Below are 16,919 nucleotides of genomic sequence, written 5' to 3'. Positions count from 1 at the left end.
TAAGGGTATTATCCAGCACCTCCAACGGTACCAGCTGGTGTGGCTCCCTGTGTTCCTCGCTTTGTGAGGTCCAATAACGTTCCAGAATCCTCCCTCCCACCTGCCTCCGTGCCATATGCCGATCATTACAGCACATTTCCCCCTCGGGATCGACTGAATTCTCCCTACCAGCCTCCTCCTCCGCAGCCCTACGGCCCAGTCCCTCCTGTCCCCTCTGGAATGTACGCTCCAGTCTACGACAGCAGGCGCATCTGGCGCCCACAGATGTACCCACGAGATGATATTATTAGGAGCAATTCTTTACCTCCCATGGATGTGATGCACTCATCTGTCTATCAGACATCATTGCGGGAGAGGTACAACTCTCTGGATGGGTATTACTCTGTGGCTTGTCAACCTCCAAACGAGCAGAGGACTGTGCCTTTACCAAGGGTAAGTGAGAGCCAGGAAGGGAAGGCTCTATGCAGACTTGGTTCTGAAGGTCATTACTGGAAAGTTGGTAAATAATTAGCATAGACCTGTTCATTACAGTGATTGAGACGTATGACTTGGACAAAGTTCTTGTTTTGTTTTTAACCTTAAAATGGGCTTGCAAAACAGATCACTGTGATCTGCATTAGGACCAGAGCCCCTTTGCCTCTTTAATGCCCGTGTATGTTGCTTGAATTAATTGCATATCTAAGATTCGAGTTGCCATACATGGGCCCACAAATTCTTGTGAAATTCTTCAGGTTACAGAAATTTAGGAAATGTAGGGACCCAGGTGTGTTCCATGCATGTATTTGCTTTCTGATTAGAGCGTGATGGGATATCCAGTCCTGTATTTATTCTTTCTAGGAGCCTTGTGGTCATTTGAAGACTGGTTATGATGAGCAGCTGAGACGGAAGCCAGAGCAGTGGGCACAGTACCACACACAGAAAACTCCTCTGGTATCATCAACCCTTCCTATGGCAACACCATCTCCAACACCACCTTCTCCTCTCTTCAGTGTAGATTTCAGCACAGAGGTAGAAAGCCAATGTACCTCTTTATTTTCCCTTCCTGTTTCTGTAAGAAGCCGTTTAATATTTCTAGGAAAGATTTTCTACCTGCCATTTATTGTTCATAAAATTAAGTTAATCTTCTAGCAAAAGGAAAGTGATATCTGATAATGATGCAATTCAGTTTGGTATTAAGGTGATGCTAAACATGACTGGAAAAAAGGTCAAGAAGTGAAGTGATTCAATTCAGCCTCACTAAATGAAATGTAATTTCATTGAACTTTGTGAACCTCCTGGTTTTTGTGTAGGGAACAGCACTTGTGTTTTCCATTAAGAAGTACACTGCCTTTGATACTCCAAATGGCTTTGACTTGATGAGTAGCCTGAATCAAACTTCAGGTGCTTATCAAGTCCCAGAGAATGCATTCCCTTAAAAGTGGCAAAAGGCATTGGTAGGACATTGTGTCTGTGATAAGTCCGATAAAGAAGGAGGGGAACTCAGGAAATGGCAGTAGTGTACTTCTGAAGGAAAAAAAACCCTTAAAATACTTTATTCTATCTCTCTACATGAGATGCATCCAAAAAACCAGTTTGAAAACCACTATGCCAAGCAGTCTTAGCTGTGGTTTGAGTTTTGTTGGTGATATTTGAGATGTTAAGAATTATTATTCAGATCAGATCTTGTAGGTGTATCTGAAGTGCCTTATGCATGCATTCAAGGTGGATCAGGATTTAGTCATTTTCAGACAGGCTGGAGGGTGGTAAGTTGTACTTTTATTTACCACTGGCTAATACATTAAAGGAAAATGGATGGCTTCCTCTCAGTTAAGTTATTGTAGATATTTGCCTAAAGAAACCTGACACTTGACACAGATTCCACTCTCTCATCTTGGTGGGCCAGGCAGTTACTTGTATGGCAGTTTGCCCTCTGACAGCTGCCAGGGGCACTGGTTTAAAATTTGACAAAACAGCTTATGTTGTCCCCAGGTCAAGTCTTGAATATGGCTGGAACTCCTTGATTGACTTTTGAGATACATTTACTGCTATTTAATTAAATTATCTTCTCATTTTAAAACTGAATTCCCTGTTTTTATTATTCACTGCTTATTTATTCCCTTTTCTGTAGTTCTCAGAGAGTGTCAGTGATTTGAGTGGAACTAAATTTGAGGAAGACCATCTCTCTCACTATTCACCGTGGTCTTGTGGCACTATTGGCTCTTGTATAAATGCTATCGACTCAGAGCCCAAGGATGTGATTGCCAATTCCAATGCCGTGTTAATGGTAGGGGTTTTCTGCATGTTCTCTCATTAGTGTGATGATGCTGAAGTGTCTTCTGTTTGGTTAAACCAATCTTTCTAAAAAAAAAGGTCATAGCTTCCATTATTACTGTTTTAAAGTAGTTCTGCTCATTCGAAGTTTGGAATATCCTTTCCCAGTTTTGTAAATAGGCAACAATAATGAGAAAGTTACTGGCCAACTGAGGAATGTGCATAACCTCAAATGAGTCCATGTATCTCTCCTGTCTCCTGAATATGTAGGATTTGGACAGTGGGGACGTTAAAAGGAGAGTGCATTTATTTGAAACGCAGAGAAGGGCAAAGGAGGAAGATCCTATAATCCCATTCAGCGATGGACCCATCATCTCCAAGTGGGGTGCAATCTCCAGGTCATCCCGCACAGGTTATCACACAACAGATCCAATCCAGGCCACTGCTTCCCAAGGAAGTGCTACTAAGCCCATCAGTGTATCAGGTACACTTACAAGTTCAGGCTTTGTGTGACGAGAATTCATCATTTATACACACCTTGAGCATTTCATCCTCTTTGTGCTTAATGCAGCAGTGAAATGTGAAGAGCTAAAGAACATGTATGTCCTACTGAAGAGCAGAGAAGATAGTGAATGTTATCTTAATTCTTTTGCAGATTATGTCCCTTATGTCAATGCTGTAGACTCGAGATGGAGTGCCTATGGCTCAGATTCTGCCTCCTCAGCACGTTATGCAGAACGGTACGGACTCCTTCCCAAGCTCTGTTCACAGCTTTTCCTGTAGCTTGCAATTCTTCAAAGTCCTCTGTGTGTGTGGGGAATCTGCAATGTCTATTAATAGACATTCTTAATTTCAAAGTAAAAGGCTTTTTTACCTATCCAGCATAAAGCCTTGGAAAAAACTAGGTTAAAACTTGTGTAATCTTTAATACTTAATGCAGTTAATAGTGCACAATTACTAGCAGTGTATCCCTTGAGAGACCTATCAAAGAACTGGAGTCAGGCACTGCCAAGTTGTCATGTCAAAATCTTGAGTAGTTTCAGGTTTTCTTGCCACTTCTTACCCAGAGGTAAGCATGTTTTCTTCCTACAATGCCTTGAAGTACTGTGAGCCACAGTGAAGATGAAGAACACATTGTCTAAATCACATCTAGCTTCTGTCCAAAAATTTAACATTGATAGACTAATGAAGTTATGGGATGTTTGATTTAGAGAACTTGCTTTTAATTCCTAGTTTTGCCTTCTTTCTTTTAAAGGGACAGGTTCATAGTTACAGATTTGTCTGGTCACAGAAAGCATTCCAGCACTGGAGATCTACTGAGTATTGAATTACAGCAGGTAAGACCAGTTATTATACCATGAAGGTTTTTTAATTTAAAAGAAATTGTTTAGTAAAGTGCTTTAAAATACATTTTCTTGTTGTAGCTGTCTGTCTGCACATGGTTTAGGGTGTAGTGTTTGGTAACTGAGCTGTTTCTTTCCATAGGCCAAAAGCAACTCCTTACTCCTTCAGAGAGAGGCAAACGCACTTGCCATGCAGCAGAAGTGGAATTCTCTAGATGAAGGCAGTCGTCTTACCTTAAACCTTTTAAGCAAGGAAATCGATTTGAGGAATGGTGAGGTAAAGAAAGGGGTAATTAGGATGAAACAAATCTTGGAGGGTGTTTATATATATATATATGTGTGTGTGTGTGTGTGTGTGTATAAGTGCATGAGTTTTAACTAAGAGTTGAAACTTGGTTTTAACACTCCCAAATATTTATAGCACATTGTGTACAAGCTAACTCGCTGTTGCACTCAGTTATTTCCCTGAGACTAGGCAGGTGTACTTGCTATGCTGCTGCTCCAAACATACATTTACAAAGTGGGAAGAATGTGATAATCATTTTCATGCAATCATTATTTTTTGTCTGTTTGTATGTGTTATAAATATAAACATTTTGTCAATGGGAAATTTGTCAACTAAATTTCTTTAGTATTCATTTTATCTCTGTTTGAGTACTTCATTGTGATTTGATTTAGCCTTGTATCCTGTGTCTAAGCCTGAAGTTCATTTTTGTCTGACTAGCTCTCTTCTTAGAAATGTTGTGTGCTAGAAATGCATCGTATGTTTTCACTTTAATACTCCAGTGTTGTGTGAAGCCAGTGAAAAGCCAACTTGATATTTAGAGAATATATTAATTCTTTTTTAGACTGATTATCCTGAAGACTGTGCAGACACAAAGCCAGACCGAGACATTGAATTGGAGCTGTCAGCCCTCGATACAGACGAACCTGATGGGCAAGGGGAACAGATAGAAGTGAGTACAAAAATCTGTGTGCCTAAAGAGGTCACTGGGTCTTTCCATTAGGCTTTATAGATTAGTATGGTGATAGCAAAGCCTTTTGATTTTACTCCTAGTAATGACATCCAGCAGTTCCCTTATTTAGCGCTTGGGGTCTTGTACTTCTCACTCATATATCTGGCAGTTAATACTAGTGAGGTTAAAAACAGCTCACAGATTATACTGCTCTTGTCATTCACAGCCATCTTTGAACATCTGACTTTTCCTTTAGCGAAATGTGGTAGACATTCTAATAGTATGACATAAAATGAAGGAGTTTTATGACCAGACTACCGTTTCCATTAGCATAATGTAGTGGAACTTAATAGGAAAATGTAAAGCTGATAGAGACAGGGCTGATGGACATTCCTCCTTCTCTCTTGTAGGAGATTCTGGACATACAGCTAGGGATTAGCTCCCAAGAGGATCAGCTGCTCAATGGAACAACCGTAGAGAATGGGCATCTGCTAAAGCAGCACCAGAAAGAATCTATGGAACAGAAGAGACAAAGTTTAGGTGAAGACCTTGTGATTCTGTGAGTGTTAGACAAAACAGCAGTGTCTGCCAGAGTTAGACAAACAGAAGCATCAGAATAGTGGAAGCTTGGTTGTGTAAGGAGGAACTACGTACCTGCTCAGACTTGGATTAGACATCTGCATTGTTTGTACATGGTGGAGTGAGAAGAACCTGTTAAGAAACAGAATTAGGCCACAAAGCTGAAAGTCCCAGGCTGGTACCATTATTTGTATGCATCGTTGTAATCGTACACACTGAAACGTGTCATCACAGCTGTTCAAAATACCTTTCACAGTCAGTAAGCAAAAAATGCAGAATATTTTTATAGTTAACAGAAATTAAGAAAAACTTCAAAGGGTTAAATGGCGGACTGTTTGCACAAATCTCCGTGGAGAGGTAGATTTTGAAATACACTATTTTAGGTTTATATGTTCTGTAGTCTTTAATGAGTCAAGCAGCCTTTGAAAATGAGGCAGACTACTTTAATATCTCGGCATACCATTCCAGAGGAAGATGTTTAGCCTGTTGCTAAAATGAGTTTGTCAGTATTTATTTAATGCACACAATTCAGTTCCGGATACTTGTGCATGTCCTTGTTTAATATTTGTGTAACTTATTTTTCTCCTCAGGGAGGAGCAGAAAACAATCCTGCCCGTAACTTCTTGCTTCAGTCAGCCGATCACAACATCTGTTAGCAATGCAAGCTGCCTGCCCATCAGCACATCAGTCAGTGTTGGCAGCCTCATTTTGAAAACTGCTCACATTATGTCTGAGGATAAAAATGACTTTTTAAAGCCTGTTGCAAATGGCAGGATGGTTAACAGCTGAAAGGCATTCATCTTTCCAGCTTGTGACCACACCATGGAAGCATTTACACTAGCTTTTTATATATATAATATATATTATATAATGTATATTTTTTTTAAGAAAAATAATATTGGGGTCATGCATTTCCTGTGGACTCTTTGATACTTCAAGCCCCTCTCGCATTAGCATTCTGAAGAAAAAAAAACTTACTTTAGTAGGGTAAGGCGTTCACTTTCCACAAATGAATGGAATTTGGACATTGTTTTACTTAAGCTTAAAGCAGCTTTTTATGAGTTTGTAGCAATCCGGTGCGGTATCTGAGCCATTCTTGTTGAAAATGGCTTCTGTAGAAAACTAACAACTCAGTTATTTAAACTAGCAGGATCCTACGATGATACATCTAGTGAAAGGAAGACTAACTTATATGTCTCTATTTTGTTTCACGAGAGAAGAACTTCTGTCTTGTTGCAGCTGCTTTTTCTTTAGTTGTGGAACTTTGCATGGAGTCTTGTTTCCTGTTGGAAGACTGAGAGGTGGAGATTTGGACTTGAGGCTTTTACAGGGTTAACACACCATTAGCTTTGCACTGCTATGTTGTTTGCAGGTCTGTGGGGCAGTGCTTTGCTGCAGCTTTTGGTTTCCATTCCCCCCAGTTTATGCTTTAGTACTGTAGATACACACATACACACAGGCTACTTGTCCAAGTGAAGTTACCAGAAGTAAATCAAGTGCCTAAGTCCTCCATCTAATGTGCTAGGTATTGATTTCCCCAAGATACACATGAAACAATTTTCAACTATATTGAGAGGTTATGCACTAATGTAACAGCAGTTTTGGGTTTTTGTCTTATTTTTCTTTTTTTCATTAATAGTTCTCAACTTGGAGGTTATAGGATCCAGATGACTTGGCAAAAAGTATCAGGTGCTCTTGGCTTTCCTTTGAAAACCCTGTATCTAGTGTTTGCACTGACTAACAAGATGGTATTGCTGTTTTTTGTACTGTTTTGTTTTAATTTAAACTAAATATTGGGAATTTAAGGTGGTTGTAATTACCTTTGTTAAATGTTGTTAATCGTAATCTTGTATTCAGGTTTAATTTTTGTTTATTCAGTGGCAACTTATTTTCAAAGACCTTGAAAATACAATGAGATAGCATTATCTGACCTTCAGAGTGCTGAAAACTGTATGAATTTATGCCCTGTTAAGAGGTGACTGAGAATCATGTTAGACATGTCGACTGAAAATTGGTTTTCAAAAATACACATGAACTAGAGCCCTGGGCATATTTTTTGAGAAGCTTAAAAATCCACTTTTTTTTTTCTGTTAAGAAAGCAGAACTCTCCCTCCTGATGATTACTATCTTCTTGTTTGTCCTCTTACTTTTCTTTGTGACAAGTTTTACATTTTTTTATGTTTTTATTAACTTCTGTGAAGTTGTTTACTCTGAAAATTGTACTGGAATATTTTAAGCCAAGCTGATCTTTCACCAGGTGTACTGCATGTAAGGGCTTTTCCTGCTAGCAAAATGCTTAAAGAGGATCATGTTACTGGTCGTCTGAGTTGTTATTTTACAAAATCACAGCTATGTGGTCGGGTAAGATTTTGATAACTGTTTTGTGCACGCTTCTGGGGGGTGGGGGTTGGCATTTCCCTGAGGGTTACCGATTAGACTAAGTAAATATTGGTGTTTGATATCTCTCCTAACGAACCTGTCCATGAAATAATTATGTTGTAAATATACCTGCAAATCCAAGGGTTAGTTTTGATATTCTGGTGTCAGTATGGAAGATCTTACACATCTATTTAATACTCCAATGTCAAGGAATGTATGTAGAAAAACAGTCAAGTAGTCTTTTCTTAGTGTCCTTTGGCTGTTGCTGTACCTTCTCCAGCCAGTGCCACCTCACTCTAGGGTTAGACTGACGCTTCTTTCACTCGCTACGTGAAGTGAATGGATACAAGAACCAGACCACCTTTGTCACCTTAACTTATTTCCTATTGATGTTAACTTTAACTTAGAATGTTAGACATAAATATGATTGTTGTATATTTTATACCAAGACCATTCTGTAAATATGAATTTATATTACTTTTGAAATGCTTCTGAGATACTATTATTTGCTGTACAATGTAATTCCAAAACAGATATGCAAACAAGTATGTCTCTTTCGTGGATATTTAAACAGTGAGATCTTCCATGTTGAAGGTGATGTAATTTTTTTAAAAGATTTTTAAATTTTAAATTGCTATTTTGTTACAAAAATAGAGAAAATATAAAGGTTTGAGAAGTCCTTATTTGCCCTCAGGGAAAGAGCCCTCTGTGCACCAGAACTCCACAGAACATCTTCAGCATGATCTGAGGGTGAATATATACTACATAAATTGATTGTGTATTTACCTTAACTTTTTAATTTTAAAATGGCAATTTTAAAAACTTGGTTGTGCTCTGCTGGAGGGGGTTGGGATAAGCTGCTTACACACATTTGCCTGTTTGTCCAGTGAAATAAGCCTGACATACTCCTGCCAAGGTCTTGGCATATTTAAGAACAAGTGTATCTCTAGACTCTTGTCTGCAGCAGGAGGTCCCGTGATAGAGCAGTCCTCTAGGATGACCATACACTTCATATGGAAAGTTGGCTCTCAGCTGAGGCTAGAGTTTTCTAGTTGAATTGTTAACCTATAATGACAGGCAGAAGAATTATTTGAGTGTTTAACAGCATGCCGGCTTTGTCTTACGGTTTTAACGCTGACTGTGTGGTTTTTGCCACCAAATTAATGCCCTCCAGTGCCCTGACAGGGAGAAGAAGCTGCAGGTGGCAACACCTGGCTCTGGCTTCCTTCTTTGTTGAAATTTCAGCCCTTGACCCTTTACAAACAAGTATGTATTCATTTGTTAGTTGTAAATCAGGTGCCTTTGGGCTATGGAAGGGCTTATTTTCTGACATTGAGAGAGTGACTTACTTTGTGTGTCAATAGCAGTGATGCCCATTTAGGTTTTGGCCTAATTTACTGTGCTGTCAGAAAAGAAGGCCCAGAGCAGATCGAGGAAAGAGATTGGCTCTTTTGCTTTGCTTGGACAAGCATTTTGGGTTGGTTTGGTTTGGTTAATTTTTTTTTTTTTCCCCCATTAGGGGTACAGCAGGGATTTCACATGCAAGAGAGACAGGAATTATTAGTATCTAAGTTAATTGTGTTGCCTCACTACCTGGATTCATTCCTTGGTTTGCCTCATTTCCCACATAGGTCTTTAAAAGAGACTAATGCTTGTGCTGGGAGAATGCTTGTGTGAGAAAGTAACTATCTGTACATTCTTAACATATACTTAGAGCAGAGTGATTGCCCTGCTACTGATATTTTGTTCCTGTAAACAGGTGACAAGAAATGAATCTTAGTGTTTATGCAAATTTTGCATTGTAGAATGTATACTAGACCCTTCAAAGGCAAGGTTAGACTCTTTGCAAAGCAAACTGGCGTTGGTTCTTGGTAGTCTAGTACAGGGACACTAAAGTTTGGCATTTGATTTAGGAAAAAGAAAACAGTTGCATACAGCTGATTATGTTAAATAAGCTCTTAATTAAGGTCTTTGTAGAAGTCTAATTTGGAAGGTTTTAGTGCTTTGATAACTCAATTGAAATTTTAATTTCTCCTGTACTCAAGAGCTGAATGCTGTTCTTGTATAATAGTGTACTAGGCTGGATGAGGTACAAAATAATGCACAGTGGTCAGAAACAGCTGAGGAAAGAACGCTTAAAATAACTCAATCTAAACTCAGAATAGTTCCAAACATTGGTTTTGTTTGCTTTTTTTAAAGCACAAGTTGTCAAGTTGTACCTGTTGCTGTACATAAACACTGTATGCCAGCAGTTCCTTGATCATATTTGTGAACAGACTTTTCATTATTGGACTGGTATTAAAGGAAGGTGTTGAATTTGAGAGTGTAACAAAATGAGAAATGATCAGATGATCTACAGGATGTAAAAGTCCATTTTTATGTTGTAGTTTAATCCCTTTGTTAGGAAGTTCCCTCTCATTGAGGGACCTCTTCTGCAAGCAGAACACAATAAATGTGCTTTTTTAAATGACCCAATTTCCCAGTATAAATGAACAGCTGACTTTGGCAGTAGTCATCCCCCTGCATCTCTTTGCTGGCAAGGGAGCAGGACAAGGGTGGGGATAAAACCCCAAAACGGTCACTGATGAAACGAATCAAATCTGAATAATCAAAGTGCAAAATGCCCAAACGTAATTCTACACCCCATTATTTAAGGATGCTTGTGGAAGCTTTTAATCACTCAAGATTCTGCTGTAAAAGCTGAAATAAAGCAGAGCCTGGCTGCGTTTCTTACTGCCAAAAGCCAAGGTCATTTGCACATAGCCCATGGATTTCTCCAGAGTAGATCTCCGTTACCCAAGGCATGGGAATGCATGCGTTTTCTTAGCTGGGCAAACAAGTACATTATACAGTAGTTGTGATACAACACACGTGGCTTTGATTTGTACTGCACATACCCACTGTACAGCCACTCCGAAGTATTGTGGTTAGCTTGCAGCATCTGCTGTCGCATTGATACTGTTTACTGCGTATTCTTTTCCCTGGAAGTTTTAAAGAAAATTTTTTTTTCTTGTTGCATTGATTACATTTTATAAATTTGCTTAGCTGGAAAGTTTGGGAAAAGAGGCCTGTTTGTCAATTGTACAACCGATTGTGAAGCTCTAGTGTGAATATTTTTACGTCTGTATTAGACATTTTCTTTGCAAATCTATTGTTCGATTGAAATGTAAATGAAATAAAAGATGGTGTACACCCATCATGTATAAAGCAGGCACCATCGCTACGATGGATTTAATGCTCATTTTTATGGCGCATTCTCAGCTTCTATTTAAAACTATAATTTAAAGAAAAAAAAAATCTGTAAAATGAAATGGGGATATATGGGGGAGTAAATTCTATTCCGTTTATTTCGGTTTTGATTCCCAATGGTAATGTTTCCCTTCGTGTTAGAGTAGGGGGGCCCCGGCAGGGCCCGTGTGTCGCTGTAGCACTGACGTGCAGAGGTTGTAGCTTTGGCTGGGCACGGATAGAGCATCCCGGTTCGGTGTTTGAGAGACTCGATGGAAGAAGTTTGCAGTATTGACATGTATTTGCATGCACGAATAAAAATTATTTGTCCACCTTAACGGGCTGTTTGTCGTCCGCGGGGACTGGGGAGGTGCGGAGGGAACGGAGCCACAACGGGCTGGGGGGAGCGGGGCCGGGGGCGGTGCCGGTCCCGTTCCCGTTGCGGGGCGGGCGTTCCCGTTCCCGTTCCCTGGGCGGGCGGTGCCGGTCCCGTTCCCTGGGCGGGCGGTCCCGTTCCCGTTCCCTGGGCCGGCGGTCCCGGTCCCGTTCCCGGTCCCGGTGCCGGTCCCGTTGCGGGGCGGGCCGCGGGCCGGGCCCGGCTCCTCCCCCGGCCGCCTCCTTCCCGCCGTGCCCCGCGCGGCGGCCCCGGAAGGCGGCGGGAGCGGTGAGGCGGCGGGAGCGGTGAGGCGGCGGGGCCGGGCCGGTCCCCGCAGAACCCCGGGCGGGCGAGGGGCGGCGGGGCCGGGACGGGCGCGGGGAGCGGAGCCGGTCCGCCCGCGGCCCGCGGGGATCGCCGGCCCCAGGCCCGGCCCCGCTGCGGGCGGTCCCGGTAATCCCGGGCCATCTGGCGCTGTAATCGGCTGAACCGGGGTTAGCTGCCGCGGGACCTGCAGCGTCCGCCTGGAACACCGGGAGCCGGGCTGTGTTCCCGGCTGGAACACCGGGAGCCGGGCAGGAACACCGGGAGCCGGGCTGTGTCCCCGGCAGGAACACCGGGAACCGGGCTGTGTCCCCGGGCAGGAACACCGGGAGCCGGGCAGGAACACCGGGAGCCGGGCTGTGTCCCCGGCAGGAACACCGGGAGCCGGGCAGGAACACCGGGAGCCGGGCTGTGTTCCTGGCTGGAACACCGGGAGCCGGGCAGGAACACCGGGAGCCGGGCAGGAACACCGGGAGCCGGGCTGTGTCTTCGGGCAGGAACACCGGGAGCCGGGCAGGAACACCGGGAACCGGGCTGTGTCCCCGGGCAGGAACACCGGGAACCGGGCTGGAACACGGGGAGCCGGGCAGGAACACCGGGTACCCGGCTGTGTCACACACACACGGCCTGGGCTGGCTGGGAGACCCCTGCACCGCCAAGCGTGAGCCCACATCAACTGATTTTATTAAAATTTCTTCTTCCAGGTGTTGGTAGAAGCTTGTCTCTGAAGGACTGGGAAGGAATACAGGTCAGGACACTTTAGTTTGCATAATTACAATGATAGTTTTTCAGCTCAAATAAATTGTTGCTAAATAATGCAAGTAATAGTAGCTGGGAATTGGTTTGATGGAGCTGTCGAATGAGGCTCTGAGGTTTTAAACTGAGTTTTAAATTGTGGCTTAAGAATTAACCCAGATTTTAAAAACCTCGACTGCATCGAGGGCTGTTTGAGAGTGGTCTGTGTTCTCCTGGGGTTTAAAACTGCCCTGAGGAAATAAAGGAACTTCGTGATGCAGGTTTGATCAGAAATGCATCCTCTCTTTTGTCACTTTATTTTTAGAGCATAATGACTACTGCGGATGATAAATTGCTTGGTGAGAAGCTGCAGTATTACTACAGCAGCAGTGAGGGTGAGGATGAAGACAGTGAGAAGGAGGATAAAGAAGGGGAGAGCAGCGTTCCTGAAAGTGTGGGTGAGGTGGAGCTCAGCAGCGATGGCAGCGCTGTCAACACAGGTATCATCATATCAGTGTACTTCTTTTGTAAATCCTTTGTTTATTGGAAATTTGTATGTTCTTCTGAAACTCATTTTTTAAAATTAAATTCATGTGTTTATGCATATTTAAGTCAGAGGGTGATCACTTCCTGCCTGTTGTCTGACCTTATCTTTAATAGCTGTTCTTTTTTTAATGTTTGATTTCTCCTCTGAGAGAATTCAAATTCAGCATCATATCTGAAGCAGTCAGGCTTTGGATAGAAACCTGAAACAAGGCTGATTTGTACAATTTGAGTGATAATATATCATTATTTCTGTTCTGATGAAAGCCATGCTAATAATAGGGGAACTCTTGTGGGCTGGTGGTTCTATTTTAAGAGCACGGATAATAATCTTTGGGACAATTACAAGAGTAGCCTAGTTAAATAAATTGTAGCCTTCTTATTAAAAATTTAAAAAAGTAGAAACTCAAGGACATGCAAATGGCAAATTACTTATTTCAGTGTTTTGCATAGGTACAAAAACATTTATGACCGGGTCGCTGTTTTACTGATTTATAAGTTATTCCTTGGTTGTAAATGGTAGGTAAAATTGTCTTGTCTGTTTTACACGCCATGGCTCCACACGTAATGGCAGGTCCCAAGGGAGTGATCAATGACTGGCGCAGATTTAAGCAGCTGGAGACGGAGCAGCGGCAGGAGCAGCGCAGGGAGATGGAGAGGCTCATCAAGAAACTGTCCATGACGTGCAGGTCTCACTTGGATGACGAGGCTGATCAGCAGAAGCAGAAAGAGCTTCAGGAAAAAATCAATGGAAAGGTAGGATGGCACAAAGGAAGGAATTAAAATGGCACTGAAGTATTTAACAGTTTTGTTTGCCTGTGATAACAAATAAGTGATTTAGCTGCAATATACCAAAGAAGTCCGAAAGCTTTTTCCAGATTTCTCATCTGTTGATCAAGTAAGTCAACTTCAGGGGATTATTAATATGAAGAATTGTACAGCAAAACTATGAATGCTGCCTCCCCTACCTGAATCTAGGAGCCCTTATTAATTTAGTATTTAGTACGTGGGTGTTGAGAATTCAACTCTGAGCTCCAGAAGTTGAAGACATTGGATGTAGTGAATGGTTTTAATCAGCTGGGCTGTTAACTAGCCCTGGGTTGTAGTCAGAGAAATTACTAATTTGCAGATGTATCTGTGCCTTCAGATGATGGAAGTTGGCTGTGCTGTCCTGTGTCTTGAGTGATGCAGATAAGTTTATTGAAGCAAGTGAACAGGTATAAAATACATAAAATCCTGTTAATTTCATTTCTACAGGCACAAGAGTGCCACAAACGTGAACTGAAAAGCTAAATGAAAAGCTGATGAGAAAGAAGCTCATCTTAGGCTCCAGATCAGTGCTCCCAGCTCGGTGAAAGCACATGGCCACCATTAACCTGGATTAAAGTGGGAGCATGGAGCAGCCACTTGTGTTATTAGTGCAGCTTGTGGAAACTGAAATACCCAGGGCTGAAATGGCTGTTGCCACTGGACATGGTTTCTAATTCGATCAGAATGGAGTGTAATACACAGGGTGCTTGAGCCTTCATGGGTTGCACTTTGCTGTTATTAAAGATGAGTGACCCACATTAATCCTCTTGATTTATGTTCTCATTATGTAAGTGACCCATATAGTGGTGCAGATGTTTTTCAGGAATCTCTGTGTGTTTTTTAGATGACTTTACAGGAATACAACATGATCCACAATGATGAGGATGACGAGGAATTCTTGCAGCGCTACAGGAAGCAGCGGATGGAGGAGATGAGGCAGCAGTTGTACAGTGGGCAGCAATTCAAGCAGGTGTTTGAGATCACCAGTGGGGAAGCATTTCTGGACACCGTGGACAAAGAGCATAAGAGCACACTGATCATGATCCATATTTATGAAGATGATATCCCTGGCACTGAATCCCTGAATGGCTGCATGATCTGCCTGGCTGCTGAGTACCCAACAGTGAAATTCTGCAGAGTGAAGAGTTCACTCATTGGTGCCAGCACTCGCTTCACTAACAATGCCCTGCCAGCCCTGCTGGTCTACAAGGCAGGAGAGCTCATTGGCAATTTCGTGCGCATCACTGACCAGCTTGGAGAAGATTTTTTTGCTGTAGACCTGGAGGCTTTTCTGCAGGAGTGTGGTTTGCTGCCAGAAAAAGACCTACTGCTCCTGACTTCTATACATAATCCATCTGCATGCTACAGTGAAGACAGTGATCTGGAAATAGACTGAGCCATTTATGCCAAGGGCCTGTAGGTGTAGTTGTGCTGTGGGATGTTCTTGTGCTAGGGATTGTTCTCTCTCCTCCATCCTGTGGGTATGTATTCCTCCCCTTCATGCACTTTGACTTTTGCTCATTAAAAATAACAACGAATTCCTAACATTTTCTTAAATTAATTCCATATCTACAACTAAAACAGTCTCATTTCTGTGCAATTCAAATATGTTTTACTTAACACGAAGTTCTAACATGATTCAGTCAGTTTAGGAAATTGTTGCAATCTCTCAGCGTCCTTGCACATTTCAATTGAGATGTGGCCACCAACATCCCAAGACAAGAACTGAGACTGCAAATAAAATAGTTTTTAACATTGAAGACTTACTAATTTGGTGCTGAACTGCACCAGTTAAAAGTGTGAGGTCCCATGTTCCATCCCACAGTTTGCAGTCTCCTTCCTGGGAGTATCTTGTTCTAACACTTGGCCCTAAATTTTTGTTCCTTTCTCGTTTACAAGTAACTACAACCCCAGGCTTCATCCTGAAAATTGCTTTTCAGCTGGAGAGAGTTCTTCTTCCCTTAATCTTCCCTGAGACATTAATGCAATTACAGCTCTTAATATATTCTTGGGTTTTAAAATACCCATCCTTGGAGTTCATAGTAGTCACTTGATCAGAAAATTAACTCTGCCTCTTCAGAGAGACTGCTACTACAAAGAGCTCCAACGTGTGTGCTGAGCAGCAGCAAGAATTTTATTGGCAAAATGCAGAATTAGGACTTGAATAACCTCAGAATTTCATCCCATGCTAAAATTACTAAATCAGTGGTAAAATTCTTTTCTGTCTGCCTTCAGTAGTACTAAGTAGACTATCGTTACCTAAATACATGACCCAATGTAATGCCATGTTTAATGATTAAATTGAATTGCAATTTTTATGTAAAGCACTTTGGAACACCAGGAAGAATTGCAAATGTGTCTGTGGATCCTAACAGGATCTTAATAAGAATGGATCTTGGGCTAGAAAAAAAAGAATTTCTAACTGTATCTATTTGAACTGTGTTTTAAAAAGTAGTATGAGCAGAAAAATAAATAATCTGTAATTTAAAATTACTGAGTTGGCACAGATTGTAGCTGTTTTAAGGAAACTGGCAGAAATCCAGGTTTTCAAATGTGGTGAGAGATTATTTCTTTTCATCTGAGAATTGCAGGGAAAAAAACCTATGTAAGTTATATGGAATTAAATCATTGAGTATGGATATCAGACATGTAAGGAAAATATCAAAGTAACTGTAACTCATATCCAGGGTGAGATTCAGTGAAGTCTGTTGTGCAGACAGGGTGCATTTTATCATCATAAAACCTGTCTTGGAGAGGGGATCAAGGCAGAACTGTCTGCTTGAGTTGCTTTGAAGTTTTATTTTTATAAAGTGCTTTTTTTTTTGCCCCCTATGGCAGCAAAACTGTAACAGGATCAAACCCTCTCCTGCTGCTGTGTGTCCAATGGCCTGGAGCAAGGTGACTCCTGGTGAGGAACCTCCTGTGCTCAGGTAGGGGAGAGGTGGTTTGCAGTGCCAGTAGCAAAAAGGAGAAGAAAAAATGTCTGAATCCAATTAATCATTGATTTGGAAGAATATAACAAGCACAAGGGAGTGAGCGGAGAGAAGCTGTGCCCTAACCCTGCTGCTCGTTCATGCACAGGCCACACGGCTGTGAGCAGGGAGAGGAGGCTGAGCTGGGAAAAAGCTGCTGCTGCTGCTTTTGCCCTTTCTTGAAGCTGAATTTTCAAGGAGTTCTAAAAATAGGAGTTGAAAAATCACTTGTCATGTAGGTGTGTTGCCTCTGGGAAATGTTCTCTTTTGGAAGGAGCAGCGCAGTGCAGGGAGGCAGCCAGGAATGGTGGGTGTTACAGGCCCTCGTGGTGGCATCACCTGGGTTTGCTCACGATTAATGATGTTCCAAAACAAACAGCAGAGCTTGGGCACAGAATGTGGGTGCACAAGGAAGCACGGATGG

General features: G+C 42.0%; 1 protein-coding gene across 5 annotated transcripts in view; it reads left to right on the top strand.

Moving 5' to 3' along the window:
- RC3H2 (ring finger and CCCH-type domains 2) overlaps nt 1–15,068 on the top strand; it is a 29,925-nt gene extending 14,857 nt beyond the window's left edge. The window contains exons 11-23 of one of the 5 annotated variants that reach the window (XM_085556334.1): nt 5–432; nt 838–1,008; nt 2,108–2,263; nt 2,521–2,734; nt 2,906–2,990; nt 3,506–3,587; nt 3,736–3,870; nt 4,442–4,549; nt 4,960–5,089; nt 12,140–12,183; nt 12,496–12,670; nt 13,288–13,469; nt 14,368–15,068. In XM_085556334.1, the coding sequence (XP_085412460.1) occupies nt 5–432; nt 838–1,008; nt 2,108–2,263; nt 2,521–2,734; nt 2,906–2,990; nt 3,506–3,587; nt 3,736–3,870; nt 4,442–4,549; nt 4,960–5,089; nt 12,140–12,183; nt 12,496–12,670; nt 13,288–13,469; nt 14,368–14,919 (2,462 nt within the window). In that variant the 3' untranslated portion in view covers nt 14,920–15,068. Of the gene's footprint in view, nt 1–4; nt 433–837; nt 1,009–2,107; nt 2,264–2,520; nt 2,735–2,905; nt 2,991–3,505; nt 3,588–3,735; nt 3,871–4,441; nt 4,550–4,959; nt 5,109–5,718; nt 11,074–11,364; nt 11,606–12,139; nt 12,184–12,495; nt 12,671–13,287; nt 13,470–14,367 lie in introns of those variants that run through there. The other 4 variants (XM_021543667.4, XM_021543803.4, XM_021543804.4 and 1 more) reach the window with 4 other exon arrangements.
- Nucleotides 15,069–16,919: the final 1,851 nt, after the last annotated feature.

This window comes from Lonchura striata, chromosome 17, assembly GCF_050655825.1.
Source record: "Lonchura striata isolate lonStrDom1 chromosome 17, ASM5065582v1, whole genome shotgun sequence".
NCBI lineage: Eukaryota > Metazoa > Chordata > Aves > Passeriformes > Estrildidae > Lonchura > Lonchura striata.
The sequence above is the reverse complement of the archived record's forward strand: the minus strand, read 5'-3'. Positions and strand labels throughout refer to the sequence as shown.